The 11,018-nt window shown below is 32.6% G+C and overlaps 4 protein-coding genes and 1 long non-coding RNA gene across 5 annotated transcripts in view; 1 reads left to right on the top strand and 4 right to left on the bottom strand.

Annotated features, from left to right (window-relative positions):
- Positions 1 to 773, bottom strand: part of LOC125825549 (putative disease resistance protein RGA3) — a 70,684-nt gene extending 69,911 nt beyond the window's left edge. The window contains exon 1 of the mRNA XM_049504877.1: positions 704 to 773. Coding sequence (XP_049360834.1) covers positions 704 to 766 — 63 coding nt within the window. The 5' untranslated portion in view covers positions 767 to 773. The remainder of the gene's footprint in view (positions 1 to 703) is intronic.
- LOC125825593 (putative disease resistance protein RGA1) overlaps positions 1 to 11,018 on the bottom strand; it is a 163,088-nt gene that overhangs the window by 117,939 nt on the left and 34,131 nt on the right. The window lies entirely within an intron of this gene.
- LOC125825553 (uncharacterized) overlaps positions 1 to 11,018 on the top strand; it is a 61,442-nt gene that overhangs the window by 30,743 nt on the left and 19,681 nt on the right. The gene's annotated exons all lie outside the window — the stretch shown is intronic.
- Positions 4,068 to 4,778, bottom strand: LOC125825548 (uncharacterized). Its single transcript, XM_049504876.1, has 2 exons — positions 4,572 to 4,778; positions 4,068 to 4,511 (listed from the first exon to the last, which is right to left on the bottom strand). Exons 1-2 carry the CDS (start codon positions 4,776 to 4,778, stop codon positions 4,068 to 4,070), a joined length of 651 nt encoding a protein of 216 aa, XP_049360833.1.
- Positions 5,300 to 5,818, bottom strand: LOC125825550 (uncharacterized). The gene has a single exon (XM_049504878.1). It carries the CDS (start codon positions 5,816 to 5,818, stop codon positions 5,300 to 5,302), a length of 519 nt encoding a protein of 172 aa, XP_049360835.1.

The raw sequence follows: 11,018 nt of genomic DNA, 5'->3' as shown, positions 1-11,018 counted from the left end.
GTTACCACCAAAGATGAAAAGGGGATGCTTATGAAAAATTTAAAACACTACTGAATTCATAAAAATAATCAGTGAGAATTTATTTGAGCTGCAACTCATGAACAGAATTCGAAAAAGGGCACCTCCCATGTATACCCTTTATTATCTTCACGATACAACCTGAATAGATATAACAACTACTGAGTTTCTTCTTCTTTTGTAAAGGTTGGAAGAGGGGAAGGGTCAGACTCTAATACAACAAAAGAAAGGGGGAAACTAGGTGGAATTTACTCAGAATCATGAGAATGCAATAAACACTCCTATCATCAATTTTTTTGAAAACTGGTAATTTGTATTCCTCAGCATTAAGGATATGTTGGAGACCTCCAAAAAGTTATCAACAACGAGTTATAACTAAGGCTAATTACAAAGAGCCTAAAAAATCTACCGATTGACCATCTTCCACATTTGCTAGTTTACACCAAAAGTGAAAATTTACGATGCAATTTCATTTAATCTTTGCAGAGTATTAGACCTGCCCTCAAAACACCTCCCTTTTCTTTTCTTCCATATTGTTCACCAAATACACAAAGGAATTGCTCTCCGCCATCTTTTCTGGGACTTGCTACCCCTCTCCTGATCCAACAACTTAGAAGATCTGATATATGTTCTGGCATAATCCAGTTGGAACTTGTGAGGCTGAAGAAAAGTGATACCAAGAGACCTCAAGTCTCCTCTCTGTCAATGATTCGAGGATCTGTTCAAGAAATCTCTTAGTCTCTGACATTTCAGGTAGACACTGTTGACACCCAATTTCGACCCTCCCTGTAAATTAATCACCGAGTTTCTTAAATTCCAAACAAGTTGAAATAATTGACTTTATAAAATTCAAAATATTTTTCAAGTTAGTTTAAAGTAATTTTGTCATTTTAATAATTTTTTGAATAATACATATGTTTTACATAATTATGTATATATTAATTAGTATATTTTATCAATATTTGAAAATAGTCTCAAAAAGATTTTGTTTTAATTAAATATTTGGTTAATTAATTTTGGTTATATAGTAGTTTATATTTTAAATTATTTAGTTTATAATTAAGTTAATTATTTTATTTCGTTAAGATTAAGAAGCTTGCTAATTAATTTTTATTGATTCGCCTTATTTAGTTTTTAGCTGAATTACCAACTAAATTCATTTCAGTTAAAATGTTAATTCGATTTGGCTACGTTTGAAATTCATACTTAATTGCAAGACCAAGAAGTTGGCCCTTTTGTTCTTCAAATTCCTGCAGCCCATTTCAATAAATCAACAGCAACATACCAACAAGGGAAACTTACATGGAAAAAGAAACTTATATCAATAAATTACTTAAAATAGCTACTGTTTACTTTATTTACCATTCGCCACCTGTTCTTTGTCATAATTACGCTTGTTAGTTTTGTATAAGCGTGCCTCTTTTTACCGGGTTCACACGCTACTTGCTTGTTTCTACATATTTTTTCTTTTAACCTTTTTCACCCTAAATTCAAATTTTCAATCTCTCCCTCTCAATATGTTCTCCCAGATTTTTCAGGTAATTGTTTTGCCGGTTTCAGACTTATTTCATTATTTTGTATTTGTATATTACTGCGAATTTTTTTGTGCCTTTTCAGTTTTTTGGTTTGATACATCCAAAATCATGGATGAAGAAGAAACACCTTCTAAGAGAATCACTAGAGGTATACAATCGAATCAACATTTTTTGGATGATTTTCCATCTTTCTCTTTGGGTTTTACTCAGGATTTCCAAGAAATTTCAGGATCCATTGCTAAATCTCGAATTAATCAACAAGAGGGTATGTCGCAGTCTGGTAATACCCCATTGAAGATGCAAGAAGTCATGCATGTTGCAAATTCAACAGGAAAGACCAAAAAAGTGGATAAACGTAAAGAAGACAAATCAGTTGATGTTTTGACTTCAAAGAAGAAACGTAAAGTAAAAGAGATAGCATCTACAAGCAATAAACAAGACAAATCAATTGATGTTTTGATTTCAAAGAAGAAGCGTAAAGTAAAAGAGATTGCATCTACAAGTAATAAAGAAGATGCCCAATCTAATTCAGTTGAACAACTACATTTTGAAAGAATTGAGGTAATTTGTATAATATATAATTGTATATATGTTTGAAGTTCAGATCTAAAATTGTATGCATATCTGTAACTGTTTGAATATATTTGTACCTATATTTACAAAATGAAATTCTATGTTTCAATAGTTGTTGTCATTATTTTGAAATTTGTGTTATACTTAATTTCAAATTGTATAATTCTTTTTGTTTCACAGTTGTATTCATATTTGTATAACTTCGTATTTGTATATAGATATTCACTTTGTATAACTCTGTATTTGTATATAGATATTCACTTTGTATAACTCCAACTTTGTATATAGATATTCACTTTGTATAACTCCAACTTTGTATATAGATATTCACTTTGTATAACTCTGTATTTGTATATAGATATTCACTTTGTATAACTCTAATTTTGTATATAGATATTCAATTTGTATAGTTCTATATTTTTGTTACTGTTTTTGCCATTTGTGTTGTATAATTATACATTTGAAATTGTATTATACTTTTACATTATTTATTAGGGAGTACAATTTATTCTCAAGGAAGATCCACTTTACACCCCACACATGCAATGCTATACCAATATTGGGGTAATGGATCAATTATTTTATGTATAATTCAACTGTTGAAAAATACCTTGTATTTTTATGTATTTGGATATAGGGATTGTGGTCTATACATTTCGGCATATGCAGAGTTCTTGAGTGATGGCAATGGCATTCCAACAAGTCCATTTGATCCTGATTTTATGCATAGCAGATATGCAGCGCTGTTGTGGAATTATAGCATGCGCAAAAATCAAGCTAAGGCGATTAGTGACAGTGAGGCACCAGCCAAGCCAATTAGATCAAACGTTGATGTGGATAGTAGTGAACGTGTCACAATCACTTAGTTTTATTGTTTTTTTTTTATGTTTGTTTGGAATCTTGTATTAGCAGTAATACTTTTTGAATAATCCAGTTTGATGGGAACAACATTTTGTTGGCTCTATTATTTTGTTTAATGAACTCAGATTTGCGTTTTTATTTGTTGATGTTTCATATATTATACAAATTTTTTCGTGAATATAAACAGATATATATACTAATTTATAATGATGAATAGTTTGACATATTATACAATTATTTTTGAATAATTATACAACTTAATTGAGAAATCATTATACAAACGCAATTATTACTATAGAAAATTGTATTTATATCTATATATTTGTTCCCCTCTCTCACTTTATACAAAAACACAAATGTATAAAATGTGTTTTTGTTTGTATAAATCAAGAGAAATTATATATATGCATATATTTTTGTTCCCCTCTCTCCCCTCTCCAAGATCTCGCTCACCACTCTCCCACATCTTGCTCCCTCACTCGCCTCTCTCACTTTATACAAAAATGCAAATGTATAAAATGCGTTTGTATTTATATAAAGTGAGAGAAAATTGTATATATACATATGTTTTCATCCCCCTCTCTCCCCTCTCTCAATTCATACAAACACAAATGTATACATTGTCTTTGTGTTTGTATAAAGCGGGAGAAAATTGTATATACAGATACAAATGCATATATTTTCATCCTATACACTTTTGATTATACAAATACGATTTTCTCCTGCCCAGTTTTTTTTTGTCTTTCTCTCTTTCTCGCTTTATACAAACACAGATTATACAATTGATCTTTTGTATATGTATACCAAAGCAGATTATACAACTGCTTTCTTTTGTATAAGAACACTTATTTATACGTAGTTCAACTTTCATAAAATTCACTGTTCTGATAACAACTATCGAAAATAGCTATACATAGTGGGTACCTATTAAATTCATTTATAAATAGTATTACATAGGGGGTACCTGTTAAACACCAATTGTGATCATGTATCTATACAACTCAAATAATATTCAAATGTCAAAAGTGAGGCAATATTAAATGTAAAAAATCATCATAGACATTTCAAATTGAATCATTTCTAAACTTCCCGAGGCTGATTTCTACAAGAACGCCTATTGTGACCTGCAATACCACATGTACTGCATGTATTTGTCCCCTTAGATTCAAACATCTCTCTTGCTGATTTGTCGCGAGCCTTTTTTCTTGGTCTTCCAGGAGGCCTTTTGAATTCTGGAGGCAGAACTAAATCAGTCATTATGTATCCAGGGACCACCCACTCTGTTTTATCTGGCAATGGGTATATTGGAAAACCATAAGTCTTCAACACTATTGTCGGTGTGTATAAATTCGAACAGAACTCATCTGGTCCTAAACTCTTGAACTTCAGAACAGCCCAAGCATGGTCACATGGTATTTCTTCATACTGAAATCTTCCACAAGTACACATTTTCTTCTGAAGACAAACTATATAATTTCTACCTTTATCATTGACATTGTGAACATATTCAGTTGATGGAAAAACCTGCAATATACAAAAATAGATCAAAACAAATTATTATGTACAAATATATAGAAACCATACCAGCAGTCGTGTACTCATTGCTTCATTGATTTTGAGTATCTCCAGAAATTTTCCAATCAAGGGAGTAAATGTGAATGATGCCTCTTTTTTGTTATCACAATTCCATCTGCCAAACATCACCCTAACTTCCTCTAGAAAATCATAAATTGGCAATTCTCTTGCTGAAACTAATGCCGCATTTATACTTTCTGGGATATTCGATGTCATTGACCAACCACGATGAACTGGTGCATAAATCCTAGGCCACTTATCATATCCAGCTAACTCCAAGTATTCATTTACTCGTATATCTACCTTCTCTACTATCTTCATTAGCCTATCAAAATCTGATTGATGGGACGTCTTAGCCATTGTATAGAATACTGGACTTAATTTTTCATGGAATTTTCTGTACATTGTCTGAACATTCTTCCAAAGGTGCCACATACAAGCATAGTGTTGCACATTATTATACACTTGCGTAACAGCCTTTATGATGCTATCGTTTCTATCAGACACAATACACATATTGTTCCTTTCCCCATACGATTCTCTTAGTTGTTCAAACAACCATGTCCAAGAGGCATCATTCTCTGAATCTAAGACACTGTATGCTAGTGAAAATATATGACCTACACATATATATTTATACAGTTACAGAATTATAGATTATAAATATATATACAAAGAGTTATGTATAACAGTTATTCAGAATTCATAAATGTATATATATAATATAAAATACACATTTATATACTTGCACCGTCAGTTGTGCTTGCTGCTACAAAAGTTCCATTATAAGGTCCTCGGAGGTGACTCCCATCAACTACGACTACAGGTCGGCAATGGTCAAATCCTTTGATGAAAGGATCCAATGCAACAAATAGGTACAAAAATCTATCTTCATTTGTTTTCTGCAAGCGTATATGGGATCCTGGATATGTAATACCCAATATATACAAATACTCAGGTAGTTTGTTGTAGGATCCTCCTGGCATGCCCCTCAAAGAAATCAAAGCCCTTTCTTTAGCTCTCCAAGCCAACATGTAAGTTATATCAACACCAAGATCCAGCTTCATATCTTTTTTTATGTCAGCAGGTGTGTATTTCCTTTTATGATCTACCAATTTAGTCTTAACAATTCCTCCAACTAAATTGCTTGTTACTTGTCGTTGTGAATACACCCTATCTTTCAGTGAACATTTATGTTCAGCGTTGAACGCTCTTATTCTAAACATTCCTGATTTGTTAATATCTGAGGCCTTCATTAACCAATCTCATTCATCGGAGAAACACACAAGTGTATAACTACACGTAAAATAACCAATATATACAGATAAGTCAAAATTATACACCTAATAACAGTTGAACAGATTTATACAAATGATGTTACCTGATTGAATTTGACCTCTTTGTTTTAAACTGAAATCGTTCCGCAATTGCATATTGCTCCATCACACACTTCAATGTAGCTTTATTATTGTATACTTGATCTACCTTTACATACTTATGTGATGGATCAGTAATCACCACACTGCAATTCTCCATTTGAAAGGTATCGAGGGGATTTACTATCTCTGCAACTGTAAGTTTCTGTTTTTCAAATTCCTCAAAACCAGTTATACAAAGTGATCCAGAAATACCAAATGCTACCGTAGTTGAACTTTCACAATGTTCATTGTTCTGATAACACCTATCAGAAATAGTTATACAAAGAGGGTATTTATAAAATTCATTTGTAGATTTTTTTAGCATTACATATACCCGCACCCCCATCTCATTGTGTATCACCATCCTAGTACTGCTCTGATCAACCTTATATTCAATTTTTAGTACCTTCACAGTCACATCCACAGCTAGTTGAGTTGCAATTATATTATACAACTCTGTAAATGAGGCATTTTCTCTAAAAACAACTCCCTCAATAACATAGTCAACATAACAGTTTGTATCATCCCATTTTCCAGAATGCATTACCAAAATAGCTATGGAAGACATTCCTGTATACAATTAAATATAAATATAAATCAGTTGTTATTAATCCATTTATACATACACTAATTTATACAATTTTACAAATCAAAATCACTTTATAACAACTAATTTATACAATAATTAACACGGTTCTATTCTTCCAACTATTTTATACAATTAATCATTGAAATCGTTCAATTATACAAATACAAATATAAAAGTTTATATTTATACAAACAATAACTTATACAGACACTAACTCCACATAAACTACAACTATCTATGAAATATACATATTCAAATCGAAATTCAACTAAAACTAATTTATATAATTTTACAAATCAAAATCATTTTTATACAAACTAATTTATACAATAATTAACTTTATACAATTAATCACTAAAAAAGCTCAGTTATACAACTGCAGATATAAAAGTCTACATTTATACAAATAATAACTTATACAGACACTAACTACACATAAACTACAGATATCAATGAGTTATACATATTCAAATAACAATTCAACTAAAATTAATTTATACAATTTTACAAATCAAAATCACTTTATACCAACTAACTCCACAAAAAACAATTGAAACATATATTCAATCAAAGCTCCGATTATCAATTCCGATTTGAATTTCGATTAAATAGCTTATACAATTATAGATATATATTCCTCATTAATAGATCAATTAAAATACAATTGAAACAGTTTCTTCAATTAGAAGAACTAAATATCAATCGATTCAACCAAAGCTCCAGAGCACCAAACAGAAAAGAGATGAAATTCATTGTATTATCTACCTGTTGTATAATCAACTATGAAATCAATTGATTTGTTCTTGAATTGTAGTCGCCGATATGACGATCTCAGAAGAAAAGTGAGTTGCTGGCGAGATTGGATCAGATGTACACAGATGAAATCAATTCGGTTGTAGAAAGAAGATATAACGGGTAGAAAAGTTTAACGAGCGTGAATTAAGGGATTTTATACCCTCTCCAAGCCGAGATTATCGCCATTAACTTTCAAAAAATTTGAATTCTATTTTGTATAAAACTGTGAAAGAAAGTAAATTATACACGCGATCACAGCTGTAGCAACTTAAAATATAGCTACGGTTGGTAATTATGAAAACTTTAGCTAAGGAGAATAATTAATTTAATTATGGTAGCTATATGCGAAAATTTCCCAAATGCAAGCAATTTCCAGTAGCCCATCAAAATTCCCAGCCCATCCTCTCACTCCCTCTTTGTTTTCCAACTCCCAGCCGACCCAAACCAGGCTCAATCCCTGACCCGGCCCAAATCCTTTTCTCATCAGCAAAAGAAGACCCAGAAACGTCTTCAACAGCGGCTCAAAACAGCAACAATACAACGTCTCTTCAATCGCGCGTACCAGCGATTCCAATCCAACGGCTATGTCGTCTTCCTCCCATCCCTTTCCAATTTGTACCTGCAGCAGAGCACGCATCTTACCCCCTTTCCTCTTCCGAAATGGGGCGAATTTTCAGAGAAAAGGTGTTTATCCTTAATGGTGAAAGGATTTCGAGTTTGAATTTTGGAAATAGGCCTTGTTCTTACCCGAAAATTCAGCCTCTTTCCCCCCAAAATCCGAAGCCTAGTTTCCTTCTATATATTCCTCGTTATTCATTGTAAAGAGGGAGATTTTTTTTGGGTTTGGAAAATTGAGAGTAAAGGGCGTTGTTTTATTTTTTTCAGTGAACAAAATTTCAACATAAGAGATTTGAGCGATTCTTTGGTAGAGAACTTTTGGTCTTTCTTCATCAATATATAGATAGTAATTGATAGAGAGAAAAGAGTCGCAAGAAGTATATTCTTCTTAGCGTTTCTTCCTGGTTGCTGGAAATTTGCTGGAATCCTCGGAGTCCTCCGGAGTCGTTGGTGGAAAATTTATCGTCCTCTGTTCGTTGTTGTAGCTCGCTGCCCAAAACGAGGTAATACTCCTTCCCGACAACACCTTCTCCGTCTCTTTACTTATTTTGATTTGCTATGTGGGAGGATTCTTTATCTGGGGCTGGTTTATTATTGTGTATCTTTGAGTTTATAGTAGTCTAATGTGAATATATGTGTTCGGAAGGTTTCATGAGTTATGTTGGTGTCGACTTAAGTCTCTGTTGTTTTGTATATGGTGTCGAGGTTTCTCTGTCGCTTTATCGAATTCTGTTTCATGGTTCCACTTCTCGAATTTGCCTCCTGAATGTTGTTAAGTTTATGTCTTAGCTTAGTATTCGACGTCATAAATTTTCCTTTTTCCACCTCAAGTTGGATAAAGGAATTAAGCCGTCAAGATTTCGAGTTTACCTCATCTTTACTGCTCGTGTGTGAGTCTTTGAGTCGAATAATTGTCAAAACCTATTTGTGTACACCCATGTTCTGCCAGCTTGAGTTTATATTCTTCTCCACCTCTTGTGAGTTTGATCTGAAATGGTGTTTTCTGTCTATAGGAGGGTTCAGGGAATATAACTTGTATGTGACCAATTAGTCAAGTTCTCTTATTTGGGTCGAGTTGAAATCCTTCCATGATGTAGTGGTGGTGTTTTGTTCCTATATGTATTTACAAAGCATGAACTATTTCCCTTTCTTCAATCTTAATAACTTTATGCTGACAGAATCTCATTTTAGAAAAAAAAACCATGGCTTGTACTCCAAACTCTTGTGTATTTAATTGTATGCTCTCTTTAAGGAAGGCCAGAATCGATGAGAATATTTTCTATTGCTAAAGCATTTGTAGTGATTCACTCTTTGATACTATTACATTTTTCTTTTGTTATTTTAATAATGAGGTAGTAAATGGGTTTCCTTTGCAGTCGCATTTACTTATAAATTATTGTAAAAATTAGGCAAATGACATAGTATAAGAAAGAAATTACTTCATTTCCCTACTCTTTCATTAATTACCAAAAATCCCTTTTTTTAGTGTTTTTTGGATACATAATATAGCAGCGTGGATACTTTAATTAATAACGGGCGGATACTTAAATTATTAAGTTGTTAGCAGCACATATACTTAATTAACGGGCGGATGCATAATATAGCAGCGCGGATACTTTAATTAATAACGAGCGGATACTTAAATTATTAAGTTGTTAGCAGCACAGATACTTAATTAACGGACGGATGCATAATATAGCAGCGCAGATACTTTAATTAATAACGGGCGGATACTTAAACTAATAAAGTATCCGGATAAGTTGAATTGGGGGAAATAAGGGATTTTTGTATTTTAGTAAAAGAGTAGGATATTGAAAATAGGTAAAGAAGTGTTGTGTATTTAAGTAATTTTTCCTAAATTATTAGTGAATGGGTTTCTTGTTGGCTTTGAAATTTGACTTTGTTAACTATGAGTTTACATGACTTTCATTGCCTTTGACTGTGATAAATGTCGTTCTTGTTAGTTACTGTTGATTGAACTTTGTTTAAAGTTGAGTTTAAATCAATCAAATGTCGTGTGGTTATTTTGTTTGTCTTATCATCGTGAGTAGATGCTAACTCTTATTTATGTGTTCTTTTCATGTGAAATATCCTCCGAGTCTTCATGGGCTCTATCTTTCCCCTTGCATCTCGCGGGTTGGGCCTAACAGGCCCGGCATTTCTATTTATCGAATCCAAGATAGCTGACGAACAGGCCACATGCAGTATAGGGGCTGGAAAATTTACAGTATCTAGAAAGCTGAAAAACAGTCTGGTATACCCGCTGTATACATTGGTATGCAGTTGGAAAATACGGTATATAGGTTCGAATTGCAAAAAATACAGATTGAGAAGGGCGGAAATATAGAGTGCAAATAAAATACAGGCTTCAGAAGGCCCAAAATGGGTTGGATACGGCGGTATATATAAAATGTATATGCAGATTTTCTAAAGGCAAATAGGCCCAAAACCTTAAGTCATTTTCAGCAGGCCTAGATGGCATGAAAATGGGCCAAAAGCCCGGCCCAAAATGGGTTGGATACGGCGGTATATATAAAATGTATATGAAGATTTTCTAAAGGCAAATAGGCCCAAAACCTTAAGTCATTTTCAGCAGGCTTAGATGGCATGAAAATGGGCCAAAAGCCCAAATTTGATGTCTTGCTCCTTTGCTCTTTATTTGTTTATGGGAAAGGGTCTGATATACCCCACAACTTTGTCATTTGGAGCTGATATGCCCCTCGTTATGAAAGTGGCTCATATATACCCTTACCGTTATACAAACGGTTCACATATACCCCTACTATTACAAAATGAGTTCACATATACCCTTCATTTAACGGAAGTGAAAAAAATAGTTTTAAATTTATATTTTTTACTTTTGATTTTTTTTAAAAATCATTTAGGGGTATATATGATTTTTCTAGCAAATTTTAAGGTATATTTTAATTTTTTTCGGACATAAATTATTTTTTGATTTCTTGATTATCATTATTTGAGTTTCTTATTCTTATTTTATTTTTTTCTTTCATTCCTTAGTGTAAAGAAAAAAAATTA

The sequence above is a fragment of the Solanum verrucosum genome, unplaced genomic scaffold (assembly GCF_900185275.1).
Source record: "Solanum verrucosum unplaced genomic scaffold, falcon-dt-bn FXZP01000140.1, whole genome shotgun sequence".
NCBI lineage: Eukaryota > Viridiplantae > Streptophyta > Magnoliopsida > Solanales > Solanaceae > Solanum > Solanum verrucosum.
The sequence above is the reverse complement of the archived record's forward strand: the minus strand, read 5'-3'. Positions and strand labels throughout refer to the sequence as shown.

What these genes read in the sequence shown, in the direction of transcription:
- LOC125825548 (XM_049504876.1), bottom strand. Translation starts at nt 4,778, where the DNA reads ATGACATCGAATATCCCAGAAAGTATAAATGCGGCATTAGTTTCAGCA. An exon ending in CAATGAGTACACGACTGCTG is followed by an intron (nt 4,512 to 4,571) that starts GTATGGTTTCTA and finishes TGTATATTGCAG; the next exon opens with GTTTTTCCATCAACTGAATA.
- LOC125825550 (XM_049504878.1), bottom strand. Translation starts at nt 5,818, where the DNA reads ATGAAGGCCTCAGATATTAACAAATCAGGAATGTTTAGAATAAGAGCG.